This window comes from Lagopus muta, chromosome 11 (genome assembly GCF_023343835.1).
Source record: "Lagopus muta isolate bLagMut1 chromosome 11, bLagMut1 primary, whole genome shotgun sequence".
Classification (NCBI taxonomy): Eukaryota; Metazoa; Chordata; class Aves; order Galliformes; family Phasianidae; genus Lagopus; species Lagopus muta.
In genome coordinates, this window is record NC_064443.1 from 5,567,121 (window position 1) to 5,593,929 (window position 26,809).

The 26,809-nt window shown below is 37.9% G+C and overlaps 1 protein-coding gene across 1 annotated transcript in view; it reads right to left on the bottom strand.

The window, feature by feature from the left end:
- NUP210 (nucleoporin 210) overlaps positions 1 to 26,809 on the bottom strand; it is a 61,408-nt gene that overhangs the window by 10,595 nt on the left and 24,004 nt on the right. The window contains exons 13-31 of the mRNA XM_048957092.1: positions 24,371 to 24,569; positions 23,020 to 23,165; positions 21,363 to 21,584; positions 19,930 to 20,103; positions 18,609 to 18,801; positions 18,208 to 18,314; positions 16,591 to 16,695; positions 16,364 to 16,465; positions 12,798 to 12,926; positions 11,975 to 12,102; positions 10,914 to 11,049; positions 10,525 to 10,587; positions 9,724 to 9,903; positions 8,291 to 8,371; positions 7,226 to 7,357; positions 6,874 to 7,032; positions 5,944 to 6,035; positions 4,495 to 4,669; positions 371 to 546 (exon numbers count right to left, since the gene is read on the bottom strand). Coding sequence (XP_048813049.1) covers positions 371 to 546; positions 4,495 to 4,669; positions 5,944 to 6,035; positions 6,874 to 7,032; positions 7,226 to 7,357; positions 8,291 to 8,371; positions 9,724 to 9,903; positions 10,525 to 10,587; positions 10,914 to 11,049; positions 11,975 to 12,102; positions 12,798 to 12,926; positions 16,364 to 16,465; positions 16,591 to 16,695; positions 18,208 to 18,314; positions 18,609 to 18,801; positions 19,930 to 20,103; positions 21,363 to 21,584; positions 23,020 to 23,165; positions 24,371 to 24,569 — 2,699 coding nt within the window. The remainder of the gene's footprint in view (positions 1 to 370; positions 547 to 4,494; positions 4,670 to 5,943; positions 6,036 to 6,873; positions 7,033 to 7,225; positions 7,358 to 8,290; positions 8,372 to 9,723; positions 9,904 to 10,524; positions 10,588 to 10,913; positions 11,050 to 11,974; positions 12,103 to 12,797; positions 12,927 to 16,363; positions 16,466 to 16,590; positions 16,696 to 18,207; positions 18,315 to 18,608; positions 18,802 to 19,929; positions 20,104 to 21,362; positions 21,585 to 23,019; positions 23,166 to 24,370; positions 24,570 to 26,809) is intronic.

The following is a 26,809-nucleotide window of genomic DNA, read 5'->3' on the forward strand; positions in this document are numbered from 1 at the left end:
AAAAGGAGAGGAGGAGAGGCAAGAGGAAGCAAATGTTAATGAGATCAATTGTTTATATAGGATGCTGATGTATGCAATCTGATGATTCAGAGTCACTTAAAGCAGAAATGTACCCCAGCAGGCCCCACTAGGGAGCACGCTTATCTGAGCAACTTTCCATTTGCCAGACAATATCGATTACAAACTGGAACTCTTCTTTCTTCCACACTGCCTCTGAAGACCTCAGAGATGAAACTTTCTTTTGTAATCCCAGTCGAAGCTATATCTTCAACTGGTATCTTTGGAGCAATTTTTGTTCCTTGCCGTGATTGGCCTACATGCATTTGGCATTATGTGCTCTCCATAATTAAATCCAACAGCAGATGCCTACCTGTTTGTTGCAAAGTTGAGCACAGAGTTATGTGAATGAAAAGTATCTCCAGAATTGTCATGAAAATGGACTGTAAACGTCAGTGTCACACCCAGGGGTAGAGCCAGTAATGCCTCTTTGGTTTGTGTACGCAGAATAGGACTCATGGAGATTCTTAGGTATGAGATGGGGTAGACCTGTAAAAACATCGAGTGAAAGATTTTCCTTTTTCTGATGCCTCTATAAAAACAGATCTAAAAGCATTCTTACCATGCAAAGCCTCCTTCAGCAATCACTTCCTGTATGTTTAGCCATCTAACAGTACTGAGACATGTAACTTTTATTACCATACACATATTTCACAGAATGGCTGTGGTTAATATGGGCCTCTGGAGGCTGCCTAAGCTAAGCCACTCCACTCAGGCAGAGTTACCTACAGCCAGACACCCAGGAGTAAGATTTCAAAAACCTGTAAGACAGAGCCAACAGTCTCTCTGGGCAACTGGTGTCACTGTTTAACAGCCCTCACAGTGCTACCCTGCATTCACAGAGTTATATGTGCTTGAATTTGTGTGTGCATTCCATCTTGTCTTGACATTGTCCACCACCACAAGGAGCGTGTCTTCTTTGCACCCTCCAACCAGACGTTTCTTGTTGTTTTTCTGAAATAGGACTGGGAACTGAAGAAGAGAATACTAATGCAGACCTCAGAAAATACACTGTTATCATATAAGGAAAAACTGTTAAGCCTTCCTGGGTTCACAAGGGAACAATATTTCCCAAGACTTCTCTCTAAGTAGGTCTCCAATAATTCAATCCTTGGTTACCAGGAATAACTTGCAGTGTTTGTGAGAGTAAGGGGATGAAACGGTGGCCGCTTGCCCAATTCCCCTGAGCTGGGTGAGACAACTGAGATGATGTGGGCAAATTCTAACAGCCTTGGCTCTGCCTGGGAGAAGGTTTGCTCAGAGGAGAACACAGGAGTCATAAGTGCAAAGCTGCTCCCATGATCCCAGTGGAATAGCACCATAGACTACGAACCGCTGCCACTCAGCCAGGCCTGCTGTGGTCTAACACAGCTCAGGCTGATAGAAGTGTAAGAGATGAGAGCAGTCAGGGCTAGCATCTGACAGATCCTAGCTGGTCAGCAGGCTGCATTTTGCTACCTCTCCTCAAACAAGACCGAAGTTCGGGACTTCTACTCTTAAGTTCTCTGGAGAGATCTGACAGACACACGTGCACCCCCCTATATTTTTGTACCATCACTCCTTTGAAGGAAGTACATCTCCAGATAAAGACCTTACAACTTTCTATTTATTTAAATGCACCGCTATTCTTGATTAACTTAGCTGAGTTAACTAACAAAAATGCACAACAAAAGAGAGAAAGTTACCTATTCTTTATGTTACAGCTTTTGGGAAACAAGTAATGAAAGAGAAGCCAAAACACTCAAATATATATATATAAAACTATTTTAAATGAAGCCCTCGAGCATATCTTGTAGGAAATTCCCTTTATTCTGACCTAAGAGGCTCAAGTTAAAATGTACAACCCTGCAATCTGAAGATGTACATGTCAAAACTTAAAAAGGGAAAGAACAAATTTGGCCTCAAGCAAATCGCATCTCTGGTGCACTTCAAAAAAAAAAAAAAAAAAGTGGCTAAAATATCAGTACACACAACTGTCTACTGCACAAACCGATATATAGAGTTAAAATATCAGTGCACAGACATCTGCCCAACAAGAGCTGAAGCAACAAGCAAACAAAAACGCTATTTCCCTGACAGATTTTCAGCTGGCTTTACTTTAAGATTTCAGAAACTAACCCACAAGGGACAAATTCTAGATGTAATATTGATGAAAACAGCTATTTACTGTTAAAACATCTGTGTTTTTGAAGTACTTCCTATTTAAATATAAATATATATATTCAACCGAGCACTACCAGTAAGGCTGCGCATAGCTTGCTTCCATGCTCAGGTTTTGCATACTATCACTCTGTACTTCCACTGTCCTCCTTGACTTATGTAAGTCTGTTTTTGAGCAAAGCTGAAGGTCTAAGCATAAGATGATGCTGCTACAGCAGCTTGGGTCTTAATTGCAAACAGAAGCATAGACAAAACAAGAACTTATGGTAAGGAAGGACAGCATGAAGGAGAAAACTCTGCCTTACAGTGACACAAGATTCAGACTTATCTGCTGCTCTGTCACAAGTTTTTATATGTGACCTTCAGCAAAACCACTCAAACCACACAAGTCCTCCGTATATAAGCAGAAGACAACAGTAATTTCTGAACTTACGAGGTTTTTGGGGGTTAAAAATGCTATGTCCATAAAAACTAGTATGGTTCTAGTGAGTACAGGAAAACAATTCTGTTGTACAAGACGCTAAACAGAAATGTTTTGCTAGAAAGACTGAAGACTTAAAACTGTACTGCACTGACTCCACAAATCTGCAATATCATAACTTTACATGCAAAGAATGCACAAAGGGAGAATTCAACTTCAGTACCTCCGTATGCTGACTAAATGTCATTTGAGCCATCTCCCAAGTCATTAGATGTCTTTCACCGGCTAGATCCAGCCGTGAAGGGAGAAAACAAGGTCATCTATTACAGAGCAGTACGTATTTATTTGCCACCACCTAGCAGCAGGAGTAGCATTAGTGAAACCAAGCCATCATTTCTTTTTTCATTCTCTTCCCAGGATGAAAAATCTATGTGCTATTCTACAGACAAATCTGAACATTATGGTAAAAGAAGATTAATAATGAAAGACACAATCAAGCCATTTCCCAGTGATCATGATAACTAACTCACAAATAATTTGAAGTCAGCACTTTAACTGTGTTTCTCTTTCAGCTGGGACATACTGGAAACATGCTGACAGTGTAAAAAGGGATATGAGGAAGTGGAGCAGTGGGTATCTCAAGGCTCACGTTGCCAGATGAATAAAGTTCCTGGGACAAGGACTTTCAAACAGAAATAAAGGACTGATCACAGAATTGCAGAGGTTGGAAGGGACTTCAAGAGATCAACGAGTTCATCAACTCCCCTGCTACAGCAGGTTCCTTACATTAAGACATACAGGTAGGCATCCAGACAGGCCTTGAATATCACTGTGGGAGACTCCACAACCTCGCTGGCAGCCTGTTCCAGTGCTCTGCCATCCTTACCATGAAGAAGTTCTTCAGCATTTTAGTATGGAACTTCCTATGTTCAAATTTTAGGCCACTGCTCCTTGTCCTACTGCTATGCAGCACCGAGAACATTCTGGCCTCATTCTTTTACCTCCCCACCTCCCTTCAGATGTTCATTAACATTTGTCAGATCCTCCTTCAGTCTTCATTCTCTCAGGATGAACAGACCCATATGTCCCCTCAGTCTTAAATGCCCCATCAGTAGGATGCAGTATACTTAGTCTAACAGCATTCAGTTTAAAAGATGAAGTTTTGGGTAAGAAAGACCCAAATTTTTGACCCAAATTTGCCTGAAAATGAACTGTTGAGTTTTGCTGCATATCTGTATTTCCTAAGGATTCATATTTCGGTGCAATCTGGACACACTCCTTGCTAGCCCACCAAACACAGGGAACATCAGCTAACTTGTGGCATCTGATAAGGCATGCCTTCTCATGCAGAAGCTCTCATTGTACAAAATCTGAATTGCTGGGAAGGAGAGGAGAAAGCCGTATTTTGGAGCTGCACAGTTACATCTGATATCTAGAAAATCGAGGTATCACGTTTTGTAAGAGATGTTGTATTCATCACCCAGATATCTACCTTTTTTGTGTAATACCAAATGCAAGCCTATGACAGTAGTATTTTTTCTTTCAGAAGAATCTTCTATAGTGATCAACCTTGTAAGATAAACATATATATTTTTTAAAGACAAACCTTAAAGGCATATGTAAACAAAGGCCTTCTTGTAACATATACTGTATTCGTAAATTTGCTAGGATTCCATCTTTACTTATCTAGCTTGTAAACTCTTTTCAAAGCCCACAACTGACTATTAATTCCTCCTCTTCATATTTTTCAGAATTGAAATCTAAAGTACAGTTAACTGACTTTGCTGCAGTAATAAACACTGCAACAGAAAACTAAATCAGTTTGACTCTAGCAAAGAAAAAGAAAAAAACAATACCTTAACAGCAGCTACAATGGTCTGATTAATTCCAAATGATTCTTGTGAAATTACTTCAATTGTTGATGAACCTATTAAAGACCCAGAGTTAAGAAAACCTCTGTCATCAATTTTTACAACAGGCACTTTATCTGGACCATCCAGGACACGGTAACTCAGTGAAGCCACTCGATCCCTTGAAGAAAAGAAAACACAAATTAATCAAACTTACAAAGATGCAGAAGGCAAGAGAAAACAACAAAAACAAAACTTCCACAAGTAAGCAAAACCCAAAATTAAGTCAATATGTTACGCAAATCTAAGACAGACCTAATTGATACCTGTTTTTCCATATCCTCACAATAAGAGCTGAGAACACTGTGCCCTAATCAAAGAAAGAAAACTTCCAGCTCTGACTCAAGCTCAGTCGATAGAAGTCTCATCTGGGTTTAGGAGTGTATTGAAATCTAGTTGCTGCCCACTGCCATGCAGTATCATCATTCCCTGATGCAAACATGATCCCAAATAATATCAGCTAAGGCTGCAGTGTGCAGCTCCATCAGTCAACTTCTACAAACAATATTGAGAGGCAGGGTGAATGCTGGTGTTAGAGGTAAAGTCAGGGACAGGATTAAGTAGATCTCATCAGCTTCCAGGAAACGGTTTTGCCAACAAGGTTAATTTCTGCAATAACTTTCAACGTGGGATTTGCATATTAATAAAGTGAGCTCATACAAAAACTCAGCAGCTGGCATCCTGAGACACTAGCTGCATTTGAGTGTAACATCACAAGTTCTGAAATGCTGTAATAATTATTTTCATCTTACTCCCAAACTCCTCCATTCGGATAGAAATACTCTATCCTAAGAAGCCCAGCATTCAAACTTTCAGTTGCCCTTTTCTTGGCAAAAGTGCAATTCCTTTTGATGGCAGAATTCAGACATAGGGGCTGTAACAGCAGATAATGAAGATAATAGGAGAAAAATTTAAGAACTGCTGCCTAACAACTTAATCACGAATTAATCAGAAAATTGCTTCGAAAAGTAACCAAATATTAAGCCTGAAAATGAACTACAAAAAATGGCATCTCATTTGAAAAAGAGATTTTCATCTCAAAAATCCAATCACAGCCTCAGTGAAAGAAATACATAAAACTATTTTCCATAAGGCCTTGATTGCCCATAAAAACTCTAGTGGAAGCACGCTACTGCTTCCTGGCTCAGCATCTTTTAAAATAAGCATCTAGGAGTCCTACATATTGGGGAAAAAAAAATCAAACTACAATCTAACAAGATTTGACAAAGACCAAGAGTACAGAAATATTTTGTTCATCGTCAGAATAGTTGTGCATTATTTGGACATACTGCAGTGCCTTTTTTAATAGATTGAAAGAGCAGAACTTATTTTGAACGGAATTGCTGTTTTGATAAACTGATGACACGAGTCAGAGTGTGAAAAATGGTCTTTCACCTGTTTGTTTGAAGTTTAATAAAGGAATTTGGTGACATTAAGATCTGTTCCGTTTCTACACCAGGAGTGACTAAATGAAGTTTTTCAAATACCTGGAAAATAAAAAGCACTTTATCCTGCTGCTGTACATAGCAAGTCATTAGTTCCATTTATTTCATCTTCAGAACAACAAAAATACAACAAAACAAAAACTCACCAACCTTTATAACCTTACACATAGGATATGAATATTTGAGAATGGGATACACAGTATCTTCTGCATGTTATTCTGAAGAGCATTCATTTCTGTGGTTCTGCTGACACTATCAAGCAGTACGAACAACGAAGCATATTTGTCAAGTGAAGCTGTGCTGGAGATCCCACATTCACCCTAATCTGATCTCATGGATGCAATGTCCACAGAGGCACAAGGCCTCCTCAAATGCATCCTCCAGCTTTTCTCAAGGAACCCACTTGATATAGTCTGAAACTGCTCTTCAAAGCATCTTAAGCAGGGACAACCAGGAGATTCACTTCAGGAAACAATTCCTGATTCAAATTAACATTCTTACACAGACATACAAGCAAGCACTACACACAGATGGTACTAACATGTAGAGAGGTACTACAGAACCAAGGTTTTCATACAGCTCTAGTAACACTGCTTAACTGCAAAACACAAATCATCTCAATTTCAGGTGTTTGACACCAAAAACTAACTTGTGAATTTCATTTAGGCAATAAGTTGGTATGTGGCAGTTCAGTGCAGAAACCTGCCAGCAGTTGAGGAATTTGCAGTTTCCTAAATAGAGGCAAAGTATAAAACAACAGTAAGGGCTCAAAGATAAAACAAAGTCAAAACTACATCTCTATTTCAAATTCCTGGCTTCAAATACAGACTTTAATTCAGCTCTGAAACGTGCATTAAAGAATTATATCACGTCATCGTACCTGAATTTGGATTTCATCAGATAGTTCTCTTGCCATGTTGTAAAACTGGTTGGCTGCAGGGTCGAGGGCTTTCACAACAACTTTCAGGCCTGTTCTTCCCTTTACTCTGCCATAAACATCCATTGCAAAGTTATATTTTGCAGGAAGCTGAAAAGAAGCCTTGGACAGGAGAAAGTGATTAAAATTTTACTCATGGAAAGAGTTGATGTTGATATAGAGGAAGGATCACACCCAGTACTGACAACGGCCCTTCGTTTTGAGCAGCAGTATTTTCTCAATCCCCATTGTGCAGCGTTTCCTTTTCCCAAGATACACAGGCATACAACTGTGGACAGACACACGCACACATTACCTCACTGTGCCTTGTCTTTATGTCCAGAGTATCCCTCTTTGTGACAGACCAGTGGAATGTTAATCCTGGTACTGCATTGCCAAATGAAAAAGGTGTCTGGCTACTGGTGATGCCCATCACGTAAACTGGCATCTAGAAACAGAGAAACCACTTTCTTAGGTAATTCTAAGATGATAATTAAACCTGCACAGAGCAAATCATTAAACTTAAAATTAACTGATCAAGATATGGTACTCCTCATAAAGAGAATTTTTTGGCTATATATACATTGCAAGGGTGTACCATGCAGAAAATTTGAATGACCACCATCTTGTAAGATGTTCTGATTCTCTCATTTGCTACCTGCTCTACAAAACACAAGTACTAAGTTTCCTTCAGAAAAGATTTGTTCATTTATTTGTTCCATTTGTAGCACCAAATCACTTCATCTTAGTTAAGTTATACACTCATGTTTTCTAATTCTTTGACCAGATGCTCTCTCCTATTAACAATTTGCTCTGGACAACAACCTTCTTTTCCCTTCTCCCCAAATTAAGTCAACACATTAACTCTAAACAGAGATTTTAACAACTTATGGGTTTTAATCCCCAACTCAATTAAGTTGCCTGAGACTTAACACATCACTGGCAATTTTTGGATAAGTAACTAATAGAAAAAACAAAGACTGAGAACACAACTTGTTTAAAAATAATCTGAATGTTATCTGTAGTGGATTTACAGATACATCAGAGATTCTTAACATACAAAGGAGGAAAGCCTTCACTGCACACAGAATGAAGATGAAAGAACCACTAACAGATGAAATAGCACTTCTTTAGCTGGGTGTGAATTTCTGAAAATTACCTGGTACACAGGACAAACTTGTCCTGATTTGTTTTCTTTACTGCATTCAGCTCTGGAGCACTGCCACTGAAATCACATTGTTTCCTGTATCAGCAGTGGTAACGCTCAGAGCAGGAGGCAGCTCAGAGCTCTGATGATATTATCAGATGATCTAATCATGAATAGTCACAACTTGCAGGTCAAGTTTTTAAGGCAATACAAGCTAACCATAAATCAACTCACCTGTGTTCCAGTTTTCATACGTGTAATTGGTGCTCGAATTCTAACAGCTGTCAACTGCACTACTTCAACTTCCACTTTGTCCTACAAAGGAAGAACAAAGGCATTGTAAGCATTTATTAAATGTGAACGAGATTTCAAGATCTAATTGCTGATTTGTTATTATCTAACCACTGTCATCATGTGATTTATTGCAAAAAAAAAAACAAAAACAGAACACAAGTCAGTAGGATTATAAAAGAATTACCTCCTTGGTAAATTGAGAAGTACTTAAAAATTCCACCTAAGTCAACCAAAACAGTCACCACTCTGCTCAAAGCTCCTGCCATGATGAACAATGGAGCTGAGAGGTGGCAGACAGGTAGTGACTACAGTCGTTACTGGGAGAAGGATTTACAATCACAGAAGGTAAACAAAGCCAAACAAATAAGATGACATCAGCAGAATGAGAAGCAAATGAGAACAAAAAACAGCAGTGAGGATAATAAAAAGTAGAAGTATGACACATATGGCATTCTGATGTCTTCTCTTCACATATCCTGATATTCCTGGTAAACTTTTAGTCCTACAGTAAGCTGTGGAAGAAAAGTCAGATCCGGCCCTCACTAAATAACAGATTTAACTTTTAAGTTCATTTCACTTCTGGACAAACATCAAGGCAGACTGCTGATCCTGCACAACAGAGGGCATGTGTGTATGCATGCATGGATGCCTTTTGTTTTTTTGTAAAGTTACTTTACCTCCTCCATGCAACATCTTTCAAGCAGCAGAGCTTTGCAGCAGCAGCACCCCTCTACACTAGACCTCAAATAAAGAGCCACGAGCTGTCCCAGATAGCCTTCTGAATGTCATGCTAGTCCAAGGGACCTGCACTCCTTACAGGCCTGCTTGGCAGCCCCCTCACACTCAGGTAGCAGCAAATTGCATGGACAGACATAGCTGGAATTCAGGGATTCAATACTCCAACTCTGTAGATGGATTTAAACCGCAATGCAAGATGGTAACATTTTCCACAGCCTATAAGCTTAAGAGACAACAAATTCCAGGAAACAGTCACCTTCTGACATCTACTTACAAGATGTGCACCTAAAATGTAAGGCAATGCAGGGAAGGACTGCAGGGAAGCATTCTGCCGTTTTAGAAAGGTTTATTTAGATGAGCTTTTCAAGTCCACACATATCAAACATACCACTAATGACATCTCCTTGGGATATTGGTAGAACTTAGATTTAAAGTACAGGTACCCCTTGTGTCAGCAAATGCATAAGTTCACATGTCAGGGAGTAAGAAACAGTAGTTTCCTTAGGGAGATGAAAATTCAGGAAGATACAGAAGATGACAATACTGATGCAAAAAGAACACTTGCCCCTTTTCAACCAGATTAAGGAGTTAGAGACTTTTCCAGCCCCGAACAGTGTCAAAAAAAAAAACATCACCTGCGACACCACAACCAGCTTCCCTGTCTCTGCATCAACTGCTTGCACCACTCCCGTTACTGTCCCATTCCCTGCTGCCACTCCTCTGATGAGTCCAGTGCTGTTCACTGATGCAATCTTCTCATTGGTGATGGAGAAAATGATGTTGGATTGAGGCTGAGGGCCTCCTTCTGAAGTGATCTACAAATAAAAGCACACAAACCAACTAAATTTAATCATCTGATATTTATTCTGATAAACATCACAACGCACCATCTTTTCCTGCTCAGCACCACAAAGCCTTCAATAAAAGGCAGTCCAAACATCCCCAGAGAATCTCTGGCTCATTTTCTCTGCCCACTGGTTCATCCATGATGTTGGACTGGGAAGCACATGAAGCTAAGTGATAAAAACAGGCTGGATGCTCTGTATAGTGACACAGTCCAGACAGGCCAAGAAAAAAACAGACTTCACTTTCTCTCCACACCATATGCTACAGCTCTGCTCTGTGTTTCTGTTTGAATAACTATCCCACTAAGCTTAATTTCATGCAGGTGATAGATTCACTAACACCCTCCTGGTATTCAATACTGAAAGAACCTATACTCTCTTGACACAAACAAATACAAAGCCTCTGATCCAGTAATACAGTCAAATGGATGGCAGCTCACAAATAAAACTGTTTTCTGCTTGGGAAGAACACTCAATGCAAATATGCAATGTAAATGCAAAGTTCAATAGCTACTCCTGAAAAATAAATGGTATACATTTACTTTAAAATAGAAATTACAAAGGAAAGAAAAGATCCAGAAGACGCTTTACCTGAATCATGGCTCCTATTATTAGGGTCACTTTCCTTGGCAGTAGTCTAAATGGTGGAAAGACCTCAAAAAGAAAAAGAAAATGAGTGCATGTGCTTGTGCTCTTTTGATGAAATTATTTCACAAAACATCATATATTCACTAGTGTAAAACTGTCTCTCTATTAGCTTAATTACAGTAAATTGAGCATGCAAACTAAACCCATCACTTGCAGTAGAAAAGCACCAAAATCAGAAACAGACTAGAAAGTAATTTCTGGGCAGAACAGATTACTCTGGCAAAATAATCATTATACAATATATCAATGACAATATTCCTGTGCTAGCGTGTTTTTTGTTGTTGTTTCTTTGTTTGTTTTTAAGCAGACATATTTAATCTGAAATTATTTACCTCAATCTGTTGTGGAGCAGAATTGATTCTTTGTCCTCTTTTGTCAGCAACAGATGCAGTAAGACTAGTCTGACCTATGGCTATCCCGTGCACTAGGAAAGCTGCAGTATGGTCATCAAGGGCTTCAGCAAGTGGGCTGCAGCAAAGAAATATCAAAATAGATATTCATTCACTGAATGAATTAGATGAGTAACAAATACAAGAGGCTAATTTACTACATACCAGCTTTATCATAAGAATTATGATGTGACTGTATGTTAGGAAAATTATGTATCATCTATAACTGTCATGGTTACAGGAAACAGCTCTTTATGGCCTGTATTTCTTCTTAAAATGAAGTACTTGAAATGAAAGTGAAACAAGATCATTAGATGGCATAGAGCAAAACTCTGCCAGGGAACCCACTGACAACCTGACAGGTATGGGCAAAAGTGGCACAGGCTTCAAGTACGTACTCTGACGCTCTTTAATGGAGTGAGATGTGTACAGCCAGGCTGTGCTGCATGATGTACACACAAACACACACACTTCCCCATCTAAATAGAAAGCTTATTTTAATGATTTGAACACTAAAATTCAACTGTCCAAGAAAACTTTTATTTGTGATTTTTTATCATTGTGTTTTGAGCTTGAAAAGAAGCTCCTAGGCAATGAGGACTTAAGCTACCTGTTCATAACAAGCAGACAGAATGAGCTATACAACTAGAAGTCTCCACGAGCACAGTATTTTATTTGACAATTTGCAAAGTCACTGCTTCCGAGATGCTTGAGGCTCCATGAAATGTTATAGCATATGAGCACAGCTTTATTCATCAACCAACAAGACTTAGAGGGTTAACTTAGGCAATTTTCTTGACAATTATTTTAAAGACATCTAGCAGATAATCACATCTTTGAAGGTCTACTGAAAAAGACAACCTTTGAAATGATGGCATCATCAAAACACCAATCAGTAACTGTATGCTACTGGACATCCAAGACAGTATCTTTACTAATTTTTTGCTTTTTCTTCCTGTAAACACTTGCAGATTAATAGGAAAACAAACCAACCATGAACTTACACCAGTGAAACAATCTGGGAAGCCGCTCTTAATTTTAGATCCATGACAGCAAAGTATTTAGCCAGAAAAGGTTTCTTAGAGTCATCCAGAACTCTGATGAAAGCCTTAACTGTTTTTCCAATCTCCACCTGAAATACAGGCAAATCCAGTCATTTCTCATTCTATTTTAAAAATAATTCTTATTTATATGTATACATGTTCTTTTCTTTCAGAGTGCACTATTAGTAGAGCATTAGAGAGAAGACCCAAAGGTCAGATTCCTGCTGATTTTAAAGAATAATTCTTGTCAGCTTTACTTACTGTCAAATTAAATAAATGAATTCAGGTCTTTCAGTTGGCAAAGATGTAATTAAAACATCCAGAAATACCAGCACTTATTTTGAATAAGACACACTGGCAAGTAAAGTGAGGTGGACATTTTTTTGGTGTTCATTTTCAACGTGTGACATACAGAAAATGATCTTGGGGCAACATATACTCCTAAAAGAAAAGCTCTCATGCATTTCAAACAACAGGAAATGTAAATTAGTGTGTTCATATAAATTATTAATTAACATTGATGTGTAAAGGCAAAAGTTGAGATTGTAGCTGAGCTGAATATGAAGTAGGAGACGCATGATAGTCTGGAAGACTTATGATAAATCTGGAGGGAGAAGTAAGCACAGAGAGGTAAAGCTATTTCTCTAAGGTCATACAGTTGTAGCAGAGGACTACACCAACCACCACACTGTATCACCTTGTGCACTTAGCCTTATGCTCGTGATCTGCACGAGGAATCACGGCAGTCCGGATCAGCTGTTAGCACTGGTTCAAAGACACTGACCTTGTCAACCACTCGGACATACAGTTCCTGTATATCAGAGACATAAACTTCGGCTTTGGCTGGTGCAGGGAAGGCCAAACACAAATCATGAACCATTACAGTCACTGACCCTGGAAGCAGAGGATGCACCTACAACCAAAAGAAAATTCTGTTATAGCAGTTCTTATTTTCATTTGCCCATCATAGAAGAAGATTTCTTTCCCTTTTAGGGCAGAAGCACTTTCATGCAGAACTCCCTAAGCCTTCAACATAGATAATTCTTCCACTGAAGAACTGAAATGTATTTAACCAGTATCATACCACTGAGCTAGTATAAATGCCCTCTGAGCAGCAATTGAATTAAAGCATTTTCATCTGGAAAGATGTGCAATAGCATCCTGTTATTCTCCTTCCCCATCAGAAGAACACACAACAAATCAATCAATGCAACTTTTATCCTAAAGGACTGACAAACAAAATGATTGGGTTAGAGACCATGCCTGTACAGCACCAATAGCGCTTCCTAAGAGATTCAGTCATACTGCAGGTTCTTGGTTTTTTTTGTTTTTTAATTTTAAGACTATTAGAAAGTGAGGTTCTCTCTCCATATCCGACAGGCAGTAAAAACAAATCAATCTCATTTTGCACTTCACAAAACCTAACTTGCCAGAACTGTTCCCTTACTTAAGCTCAGAAGCTTTGTTCTGAAATTATCACACACCCATCAGTTAAAGCACTGCTTAAAGCATCACCTCCCTGTGAGGGAAAGGCGACTGAAAAAGCACTGAGAATTTAAACCATGTATAAAATACAGAAAAATAAGTTTATCTCATCCATTTTTCCACATCTGCATGCCAAGATGACTTCTGAAAATATTCCCACATTACACCAGAGACAATCAAAATATTTTCATAATATTTTCCATACTTTCAAACAATGAAAAAATCCCCCTTACCCCTTCACAACTAATTTTTCTTGTGTAGTACAAATTCATTTGTTGTTGATAAATTTATGAAGAATTCTCTTTCAAATGATCTGCACCATTTTCATTTCTTGTCTAATGAATTCTACAATCCAAATAGACAGTTTTATTGTTGTTCACTTTACAGTGCATCTCATATCCTGGGCTGAGATTAAGTCAAGCATAACTGCTTTTTAATTGAATCTTCTAGCAGAGAAGTTTGTGAAAAACAAAATAGGGAAATCAGAACGTAACTCTAATAGATATTACAAAATCAGAATGACACTGTGATAGCAAATCACCCTGAACTGGACAGAAAGCTGGTAAAATTTGAAGGGTTCAGAAGCACTGTCCTGCAGCACATATTCCAGTATCACTGTAGATATGAGTTACCTTTTCAGATAACAGTTCTAGATAATTCTGTCCTATAATTATCCGTTCTGAGTTCATGCAATCAGGAATGCCTAATTGCAGTACTGCAATGGGTAAAGAACATCTTGATACTGCCCTTCGTCCTGTAAACACAAAGCATGTATACATAGCACTACTGTGCCAGAACACTTCCCTCTACTGCAACCGTCAGTGCAAAGATTCCTGTCTGGATCTCGGCTGTGGCAGATCCATACCCTGCATTCATTCACTGCCTATCTACGCCACATGGACTAAAAAGTGACCAATAATGAGGAAGGCGCAGAATGAGAACTGGAGTAACAGAATAGCATGATGACACAGAACATACAGAATCCTGCTTCTAAACACAGCATGGTAAGCTTCCATCACACACTTCAGCAACTACTTCTTTCAACGAAACCAGGATATTGAATTCTCTAAAACAAATGGTTTTGCAATGTAGAACTTGAGTCTACAGTTCGTGTTACCCTAACCAATTATTATTTTCTTAGATCTCTATTTGAGTACCGTTCATGAAATTATCTGATACAGCAAAAACTCTCAAGTTAATGTTGGATAATTGTCAAACATATATGTATGTACAGGGCTGACATCTCTATGTAGGTTGCTCCAAAAGTAACACCTTATTTCCATGCAAACTGCAACAGATAAAAGAGCACAATAACATGATTTCATAGAGCATACTCCCAGCTACAAAACACCATTTTTTAAACAGTAACAACCATTAGCTCTGCATTCTTGACAGCAGTGAACTGGAGCCTGCACACCACGGTCTTAAACACCTGCATTAGTGGAGGTAACCCACTGTCACTACCAATAAAACTCACCACCCACCCCCTCTGTGCTCACACCCACTGTTTGGTCCCCATCAATGTTCAGCAAACAACTTAATGTCAGTAGTAGGTGTCTTTTTCGTTTTTTTGCATGGAAGAATTCAATTCCACCCATTTGCTTCATACACACTTTCATGTCAGATGCCATTCTGTCAGACTGCCCCTCTGCTGCCATCTGTCACATGGCAACAAAATGTAATGGAATATTGTTGGGAAGGTTCAACCTCTACTGCCAAATTACCCACATCTGCCCTGATGTTGTGAGCAAAAAATAGGAGGCACTGGTCCTGGAGCAGCCCTCATAGCTATTGGGAGAACCTCCATCCCCAGCATCTACAAATTTATCTGTTTATCAAAATAAAGACAGTTATTAAAGTTTACACAAGCTTGATTTATGGATTCTAATCTCACTTCCACAAAGATGGATCCTGATTTCTTTCATAGTTTCCACTATTATTTTGAAGCATTTGAGGTCAAACTCACATTAAGGCAATTTTTTTGTGAATATGTGTCAGTTTGGATTCTCCCAGATCTCTCACTGCTCCTCATGTAAGGCAGTAAAACAGAAAAGGCAGCTAATTATTTCTTGGAAACTGCCAGACACACACTATGTGTATTACAAATCAAATTCATTTCACCAGAGCAGCAAGACGTGACAAGAGACACGTATGACACTTCACACAAATATGCAGTTCAACTAGAACTGATAAAGAGCTCAAATTATATATATGTGTGTGTGTGTGTGTTTATATATATATAAATAGACACACAATCTATTATGTACTATACACATACACCTTATAAAACCACAATAGTACTGATGTATAATCATTATTTTATATGCTTACAGAAAACAAGTATAGCTCAACTGGACAGACAGCTGTGAAAATTCTGTAGGTTGCCAGTGGGCAGAAATGCAAGTCTATCATGCAGATATCCTTACTGTTGGGATAAGAACTAACTGTGTGATCACATTTTTATTTATTCCATATGCAAGTCTTCTTTCTGCTCTAGAATACACAATTGCACCATTGTAGTATTTTGTTGCAGTTAATTATGTTTTCTTCTTAAGAAAAATTGGATGCATTAAGAAAAAAAATCAAGCTCCAGTACATTTGCCTCAAGTGCAAGAAAGATATTTCTGACATCTCTACTAAAAGAATAAAATCATGTAAACATAAAAAGAATTAAGTCAATATATTAGTGCAAGCATCAGAAAGGCTTTGTTAGTTTTGCAGAAGACCTGTAATCCCATTTAATTATTGTAAGCTCTTTATTATGGGTTAGAGGTTATCGAGGTTATCCCTTCCAATATCAAAAAGGACATGGAAAAGAAACAATCAAATATTCAGTCTGCCAAAAAGACCTGTTATTTCACTCACCAAAGCAATACCTTGAGTTTCCTCAAGAGCCACACTGACAACACTTGCAACACTTGTATTGATGAAAAAATATCCAGAACCTTCTTTGATGAACAGTTCTGCCTGCAAAGAAAAAGCAGCACCCAAAATAAGACTGTGCATCTTCCTAGCACTTTGCTAAAGCTTACACATCATAATTCTTGATGCTTTCCTCCCTCAATTAAATAAGCAGTAGAGTAAATGCTTACTTGAACGTCAGGATGATTGTAAATGGAGACATCAGTAGGGCTGACTTTTACATCTTCCACTAATATCAGTTCAATAGTGGCAGACACTGGTAGAAGAGATTCATACTGAAAGAAACAATTCCATTTACCATGTGTTACAGCAAACATTAAAAAATTAAAAAACAGTGCAAGTATCTTGTACATGCAAGAAAGGATGCTTAATGCAGATGAACAAAGAGCCAGATCTGGAAAAGTTTGTTAATGGAATGTCCAAAAGATCAGATGATTAGTTCCGCTGCTAACTTTCTTCTCAGCTGCAAGATTTCTACATCCCAAGTCATTTACAGGACATGCTGTCAAATTCTGCATCTTTGTCCATGCCGACAAATGAAGGCCTACGTATAACACCTAGCAGGATCAATTAACTGTGTCTGATATGAACTGATAGGATATTAACTCAGAAACACATTTTAAGTTCATATAGGACAATCAAGCACAGAGAAATAGCGTTTCCTGCTATTTCAATATCTTTCTAGGATTCTTTGCAGCAAGCAACCATAATAAATTCATATATAAATGCATAAACACTGGACCAGATGCAAATCCAATCATTCATTTGTAACAACATTAGCTTAGAATGGGAAAATGCTTTTTAGAGGAAGTTAGTATTATGTACCCATTTCACCTTATTAGTAGAATTATTTCCTTGATGTAGAAAGGATGTTATCTTTCCCTAATGAGGTAATGGCTGTTCCACTTAAACATGGAACAGTGATTAAGACATCTTAATATACCCCCTAATAGATTTTTGAGGTTTTTCGTAAGAAAAAACATTAAACATGGATAGTTTTGAAGGCAGAATACAGAAGACCACTTCTACTACATCTGAAAAACAGCCAGTCATCTAATTTACAAAAACACCACATAAGCCCACAGTAACTGCCGTAGAAATTATGTTGACAGCTACTTTTCAACCAGCGAAAGGATTCCTCCAAAACACAAAGACAGGAACATTAAGAGAACTCTTAGACAAGAACAATAAGAGAACTAAGGACCATTTTGCACACATAAATTTCACAACGAAATAAAACAAGTATCCCCAAATTTGAAAGTATTTGAAAGAGATTCATGTTTTTAGTTATCTCTAAGAATAAAAAAGAATATTGAATACTGCTTTAGAAAAGCAGAGTACAGAAAATTAAAAAATGATTGAAGAACACTTGGTACCCTTCCTATAACTTCTTAAGAGATACCAAATCAAGTATCTCAGGTGGTAAAGTATGATCCCTTTAACCTAGTAACCATCAGTGAGTTACAGTATAAGCAGCACAGCTTCACTGATTTGCTGAAGACTGAATCAAAACAAAACTAGATGTAACAGTAGTCTGTAACTTTGCCCAAACATCACAGTGAAGAAAAAAAGAATTGGAGATATTTTATATTGATAGTAGAACAGAATGGAGAGGGAAAAAAAAATTCAAGAAAAGCTATGAACATTGTAAGGTCTAGTGGTATTAATCTGCCTTCAGAACTATTCATGTTATGTCCAATTTTTAGATGGCTAAGCACTGAGGAAACAAATACACAAACAACACATTAAGCATTGTGAGGAAACGGAGAAAAAAAACCTCTGCGTACCGGTGTTTTTACTTTAGCTGCCTTGAGATGAGACCGTTGGTATCCTGTTGCAGTTGCAGAGATAGCAGTAGTTCCAGACTTGTGATGAACTAGAACAGTTTGTAAGCCTGGAACCAAGTGAAAAGTGATATAAGTCCTATTATGAGGGAAGAAATATACAAAGTGTACACTCAGTCTCTTCCACTGTCATTCCAAAAGACAAGGAGTTTCTTCCCTAAAGACACACTTGGACTTGTCTGCTGGTTTTTGTTAATTAAAGCATACTTTAAAAATGTACATTTAGAACAAGTTGAAATATGATTTCACATTGCATTAATTTCTTTAATTAAGATAACATTACCATATAGATTTAATCCTGGCCTGTTTCAAATAATGAAATGCTCACTTAAACTAATTTGTACCATGCATTTTCCTTTGACCACTTCCATCATCCTTCAGGGTTAGCTCCATCGGCATATCAGGCTCAATATTAGCTAAAGATGGTTTTGTTGATTCCCAGATAACACTAAGAGAACTGAAGTTATCAAATTTACTGCCATGCTGGTCATAAGCAGCCAAATCCAATACTGGATTGCGGTAATTTGAAACAGGAACCTGAAAAAGAATAAATATTTTGATCTGAAAAGATGCAAGAGGATTTTTAATCACTAAAAGAAAAAAACTTCAGATACAAAGGTTTGGGGGTTTTTTTTTGCTTTTTTTTTCTTTTTAATCAGTGAAATCCTCTAAAATAAAACCAAATGACACCCCTCAAGTACACTGCCTTTGGAATTCAAAAGAATGAGAAGTGTTGCCATTAGTCAGTCAGAAGACATTCTAATTGTTTACCTAGTGAAATGTGTTAGCAATAGCAGAACTCTGAAGTAGTTCAACTCCTGACACACTGAGAGCTAGAAAAACAAGTAAACATGTCTACTACATAGAATAAATAACAAAAAATGATTCATCAGCTCTATATTCACTGCAGCTTTATCAAACTAGGGTGACTTGCACGTATGCTTAGCAATATGAATATGATGAAACAGCTCACATGGCAGAGAAATGACAGCATTCATTTGGACACAGGAGAAAAAACATTCATGCTTGATATCCTACACCTGTTGTAGTACACGGACAACCCAAATTTTCAAAGCTAAATAATGCTCCTGATGCCAAACAACACACTGCATACACTATATAGATGCTTGCATGTCAGTGTTTGCCCCTCTACTAATAGGAGGCACAAAACACATACTTGTAATAATACCTGCATCATAAACCCTGCCTCTATGTACTAAATGGAATATTCAGATTAGGATGAAATGATACAAGGAAAAAGACTTATTTGTAAACATCTGCTGGAAACATGCATACCCCCACTCCTTTTTTTTTGTTGCTGTTACAAAAGTTCAACCTGTTTTCCTTCTCTCATTCCTTTCTGCTCAGCCCACGTTTTCAGACAGGTCAGAAAGGCTTCTCATAGTGATTCTTTTGTGAGAAGCCATTATCCATATGCTTCTGCATATATTCTATTTTCTGATAAGGCCCCCTTATAAACATTCAAATAACTACTGCAGGAAACTCACATTCAGACTGATCTCTGCAAAAGCAGACAATGATACAAGTGTAGTTACTGCTACCCTTGCAATTTCAAGTCAACTGTTTTGTTTCTAATGTGGAAGTCCAAACACTGATTTAAGTTACAAGAACACATTCTTTTTCTGTTCCATTTCTTAGACTTACCACTTGCTTGTTTTGTTGCAGCAAAGGACAGGAGAGATCAAGCTGAGGGCTTCCATAAATAGGAGTCAAAGTGAGTCGTGAAGGGACAGCACAGATAAATTTCACAACAGCAGGCTCAACTGCTGGAAAAGGGTTGGTCATAGTGGGGTTGTTTCCAACTGTTAAAGCAATAACCTACAAAATCATCAAGACAGATAAGCGAAGAGAGAGAAGATGAGTACCAGGCTCAGGCACGTTCTGTTTTATGTATACTGTTATGCTCTGGTGTCAGAACAAGCAAAGCGTGATCCTTGTGGACTTACAGTACCAATGAAGACACAATAAGATATAAAAGCATAACACATTTCAAGAAGAGTTCTATATCTTTATATATATAATCAATATATTGTTCCTGGAAACTTTTCCTAGGAATTAATGTTCATTATTATCTAACTTGGAGAAAAATCTTACATAAACTAAAAACCCAACTGGCAGGGCCTTTTTTTCTTGTTGATGCGAAAGCAGAACAGCAAAAAGACAATATTTACGGCCAGTTAAATATTTCCAAAATACTCTTTATTTTACACGCCCTCTTTAGCACTCAACAACACAGGCTGTAAGCAGAGAAGGCTACCACAGCAGGCTGAGGCACTCAGGCCACCCGCCTGACCCACCTCTGTGCTACCACCTGCCAGAGCCATACAGATGTGCTCTCTTCTGGACAGCACTGGGGACCGACAGCCAACACATCCACTATCATAGGCAACAAAACGATGTTTGCACCTTCCTGAATTTGCATGAACTGAAATAGCTACACTTTACACAGTATGTGCTGAGGAAAACATTTCATCAATTTGGCAGCACTCTGAAATGCTCACGTTTCAAAACTGAGAAACAAACAGGAGAAAAAAAATGGAATCAAAACCAAATGCTTTATAAACTGGCCAATGTAAGCAAAGCAGAACAAATTACTTCTGCATGATAGAGAAAAGACCAGGTGCAACATGACTGCAGCCATTCACATGACTGTTATTTGTCTGAATAAACACAATTACGCTGGCAGATAACTAGGTGCAGGTGAGCAGGTCAGACTGAACAGTCAGTCTTCTGCTACATTCCTATTTATGCAAACTGAAATTAGCTGTGGTAATTAGGATGTGTTCTAAAGCATTCTAAAACATAAGGTTACTGTAACTTGGCTTTATACTGCAATAAACTCATCATAAGCCACTTTATAACATAACATTATGAAATACTCTAAAGCCTGTATCAGCATCACAATGAACAAAACAGATAAAGCACATACTTATGTGAGTTTTATACTGGCTTTTTATAAAAACTGGAGCTACACAGCATTTCAAAGGTATATTGTATCAGATCTGGTCAAAGCCTGTTCTCAGCTGCTTTGGCTCCATGTCTGATGGAGGATGATACAAACACCTTCTAGTACTTACTTGCTCTCCCAGGCTTTTGCAGGATACTTGAACCCAATGCTGGATGTTATTTCGAGACATAGGAGGTGCAAATAAAGACAGACCAATACTTTCTGTATCTTCGGCCGTGACGTTCCTGAAGAACTTTGAAGGCTCTTGGACCCATGGTCTAGGTCCTCCCTCAAATAAAATATCTTTAGAGGAACCCAGCGTCACTAAAGCAACTGATGGAGGATCAACAGTCTAGAATGAATGACAGTTCAAGATTAATAATGCCATGGTTGACTATTTCAATTGTTCTTTGCAAAAGAAACTTCTACTCAAAGTGCTAAGTTTGTTTGTCATTTTGATTAAGCTATGATTTTGCCATGCAATGGGTTGTAAACCTGATTACTTAAGAAACAAGCAGCACCAAAACACTTATCACCTACTTGAATTTTTTGCTCAGATTCTATTCAATGAAGGATACAGAAAGAAGTTATCTACATTCCAACCTCATCTCTTTCATGATGAGGTACCACAAGAGTAAGACCCTGAATATACTTCTCTGAGCAAGAAATAACACTTTTTTTTTTTAATGGATGGTACTTGAATGAATGAAGTAGTATAGTGAAGTAGCACTCCCCGTTGACAGTGCTCTCTGGCACAGTTCTGAGCACATTATTTTTCTACAGAACTTTTACTTCAAACCTCTACAAGAAATTCCAGATTAATGCGTATCATCAGGACAGTCTGTGCTGTTTATCATCACTGAAATTAACTTAGCGTGTTAATACACAATGCCAATTTCTAGTTTGCATTCCATAACCTCATTTTAGTTCAGATTTTAGTAAGAAATAAATAACAGCTAACAAAGAATGGTTCAATTCTTCCCATGGGTGCCTTCAGAAAGGAAGAGGGCAGAGGGAAGAGCTGACATAAAGGTATCACTTTTCTTCCATTTACTCCCTGGTTATATTTGCAATGCAAGGGTAAAAGTCCAATGGAAAACTAAGATTCCATCTTAAGTGTCTGCCTGCCCTTTGGCTCCTGCTTATTTTTCCCCTACTTTTTACACTATATGATAGTGTAGATATACTATATACTATACTATACTATATATAGTAAAAAGATATACTTTTTACACTTTTATGATAGATATCTCACAGACAAATGCATACATCCTCTATTTCTGGGCATTGCAAATATTTCATTCTATAGGAAAGAGGGAAAAGAAGGTGGTAACCATTGTTTTTTACTTTAAAGAAAAAAAAATCTTCACTGTATCTAAGCTTACCTAAGCCCAGATTTAGAAGTCATCACCTTTATTTTTTAAACACATAAAACATAAGTACACATTTAAAATTGCCCTTAATCTATTCTCCCTGCGAATGTATCTTGGATCTATTGAGTAATCTAGAATTATTTTATGTCTTAACATTATGTGTGAAAAGTCAAGCTATAATGCCCCAAGGGGCTTGCTAGTATTTACTAGCACACAGAAGAATAAATGCAGTCTCCATAGATGGGAGATTGGAACACAACGATCCAAAACAGACCATATGATTTTTTCCTGTTAATCAACCATTCACCACTTCCATTTTTTTTTTAAATGTACTACTTACATAATATCAAATTGTAGTTCATCACTTAAAGGTATTTTAAGGTACGGATTAATTTAGAAACAGATCAGACTTACTTTTAATGGTAGATAAGCAGCAATGATGATGCTAGCACTGAGGCGGACGTGAGCGTGGGTGTAACTAACAGCAAGTGTTGTGTATCCTTCAGTTTCAGCTTTCACTCTGACTCCACTACAAAAATCAGCACTTGGCTTAAGTCTTCCTATCAAACAAATTAAAACACAAATACACATTTGGAGATAAATGCCTAAGCACTCTAACCTTAGCTCTATGTGGCTTTTCTAAGCAAAAGCATTTCTACCAGAAGTGAACTAGAGATGTGCTTTCCCTCTGAATAAGAAAAATGCTCACTTCTGTCTTCCATCTCAAATTCAGTATTTACTGAAGCATCTCAAAACTTATTTTCCCATTGTCCAAAGCAGGTCATGAATCCTTTCTCTGGTGTAAACTAAAGTGACTTGCTCTTGCTGCAGTACTTTCATTTTGTTGTTTTAAGATGAGCCTGGTGTTTAAGCACAAACAAGCTTTCAAAGCTTTCCTGCACAATGCACAATGCCTACAGTTCAAGTTCTCTCTAGTTGAGGTTAAGTTACTTTCATGCTTACTCAGAGAACATTTTTGAGCGTGGGGATCTTTTTTCCCCTTTTGAAAAACAAAACAACACGCAGCACAACAGCACATTAGGCACTGATATTTAAAATAGCTGCCTCTCAGACAAACAGATGGTACAACACAGACTGGTTTTACTGGCTTGGTGGCAAATAGAAGAGCTCCCATACAAGAGATACTTGCAAAAATCCAATGGTACATCTGAATTACATACTGAATTAAGCAGATACAGGAACAGCTCTGTAACTCAATGCCCACTTAGCCCAGAAATACTAACAGCATTCTCTGAAAATAACAAGCATGTTCTATACTCACTACACTTTTTTTTTTTTTAAAGTAATCAGCTTAACAAACAGAGCTTTGGTAAAATTTATCAGCTGATCAACTTAATTCCTTGCAAGCAAACAATAGCATCTTTATAGAACAGAAAGCACTTCTGAACAAACAGGGGAAAACAATTTTTAATTTTAGCATCATGGCAGGTCTTCTAATGCATCTCAAACACTACCAGCTTTGTTACAGAAGCACATTAAAAATTCTGCATCAGTACAGAGATAATAGACAGCACGCTCTCCACTAAATTGGTTGCCAAAATGCTTTCAGAGTCTCTTAAGAAGTCAAAAATATCAAAGAGAAGCTCCACATAACAATACAAACATTTTCAAAAACAAAACTGTATCTATTTCGATGCAGACCTCGTAGGATCTATGATATCATAGACATGTCTAGGAACACACAGCAATTGAAACACTGATTTAAAAGAGATACAGAAGCACCTGGGAAAAGGGGTTAAATCACCTTGAAGCGGTCGGAACACTCCACGATTTTCTACTTCCACAACCAGATCAAAGTGTGAACAGTCACTTAGTGGGACTATCTCGCCTGTTTCAATGTTGGTTAGACCATTAATCCTCAGAGGCAGCTCCAACATTTGGCCAACCCGTGCCTCAACTTGACACGGTACGAACTCCATCCCACTAGGTTCAGTTACATAGACCTGAACAGGAAAGAAACACGACAGCAAGGCATAAAAGCTACAAAAAGGCACCAGGAAAAAGAAGATTCCAACATGTTCTCCTTATTTTAACTCTTGTAGGCATCTCCCAGCTACCGAATTCTCTTTGATGGCTAAAAGTAATTTCTCCCAGTTTCCAACTTGCTGCTGTGTTTCTACCTGACACAGAAAGGTATTGGGAGAAAAAAAAACATGAAAAGCTTGTTGCTATTTTAGTGATCTTATCCCTTAAAATTTCAGTATCATATCATTTTGGTGATCCCTCTACCAATACTTGTAATATTCTTGCTCCTGCTGTATTAAAGGTAAAGTGAGGTTTAAGGTGTGTTATTTGCCAGAGGTATCATCCCCAGCTGGGTCAGGTTTAGTATCCAGCCTTGACTTGCACAGTATAAACGTCTGAGCTAGACTCAACACAGCTAGCAAGGCTCCCCAGCCTGCACCTTTCACAGCAACACATCTGTAGAAGCTCAGAGAACTAAAGGCCTACTCTTCCAAAATAATATTTCCTTTTTCATTTCGTGCATTTCTGTTGGCAAAACATTTTTAAAGGTCTCCAGGACTTAAAGTTCCCCCTACTAAGGTCGGGAATCTAAAATAAGTAACCAGATTTCTAATGCCTAATCTTACAACCTTCTGCATCAGCAAGTAATCCTTATGCCAGAGATACTTTTGAAATCAAAAGGATTACCTCCTAAAATAAGACTGGCAGAAATCGATCCTCATGTTCATATCTGATGCTGACAACCTCTCTTAACTCCATTATTTGTTATTCTAATTTGCAAGTTTTTCCATTAATCTTATAGAATATATCTTTGACTGACTGCACATTTCAAAACAATCACCATGATCAAAGTGTTTCATTTCTGATGTCTTAGCTCCCTAACCAACTGCAAACAGCTTGAAAGATGGAATATTGCATCATATGGTAGAGTTAAAATTGTAACCTTTGCAGAACACAGCTAAATATTCCTAAAATTTGCTCACTGAAGTTAGTAAATACGATTCCTGCCAGTAATTCTACGAAGAATGTAATTCCGAGCACAAGGACAAAGGCATTCAAAAATAACCTATTCAGGTTATGCAATACACTGCTCTGAAAGCTCACAGAGAGAGAAGTATTTTTTTCCTGACTCTGAGATTTTGACTTATGCTCGAGGATAAGAAGTTGCAACTGAAAACCTTCATTATTCCTGCATTTCCAGCTGATAACTGTCACGCTGCTAACAAACAGCTCTGCTAAAGCCTGGGTTATTCAGGGAGCAAGCTTGTAAAAATAAGTTTTAAAGACCAGAGTCATCATTTTAAGCATGAAATTCAATACCTATCTGAAATCCATCTTTCAGAATTGACATAATTAATCCAAGCACTGAAATAAGTGCAAATTTGTCCCTACAACCAAACCAAAACAAACACAGTAACAACAAAAACAGCGTTGGTAGCTGCAGTAGTTCCAAGTAAAACTTGGTTTGGTTTGGAAATGTTTCCTAAAACATGCATACTAAAAAAAAAAAAAAAAAGAAAAAAAGTACCTGTCTAAATAGCACTCTTCATTAGGGGACAAATTCTGCAGTCCTGACCAAAAACATTTAACACTGCCTGAAAAAAACTGTTATGTTGTGCTTCTGTTTTATCAATTACAGCAGTGCAGCACGTAGCAACACATTACAATTATGAAGTATTTACCACAAGTAATATTGAATACAATCAGTTTGTTCCCACCAGTTGCTAAATGATGAGCACGTATCCTGGAAGGAAGGTGCACTGCATCAGGGCTTGCAAGATGTGCTTCCTAAATGAACTGCTGTGCTCCATCACAAACAAAGACACCACTTCTGTAAAGCCACAGCCGGATGGAGGCTGTTTGCTGGCCTCAGTAGTGTCCACTTGGCATAAACAAACCTATCTCACTTATGACCACAGTTCAGACAAAGCGTCTCTGGATCCTGATGAGTCTCACATGCTCAGAACACCAACTCTTAGTTCTACAGAGGTCAGGAGCAAAGTTCCTCTTTTCAGTCCAATTTCCATTCTAATGCTTAGCTCTTTGCTAAGGTATACATTTAAAGCACAAATTAAAATGCCTGAATGCCACTTCATAGCAGTAATTATCAAACAGTGGTAATTTCAGCTTTGTGCCATTTTAAGTGTCTGACAACTCTGAACAGCTAGATGGGAGTAAGCATTGACACAGTTTCATTAACAAAAGTGATTTGTATGCA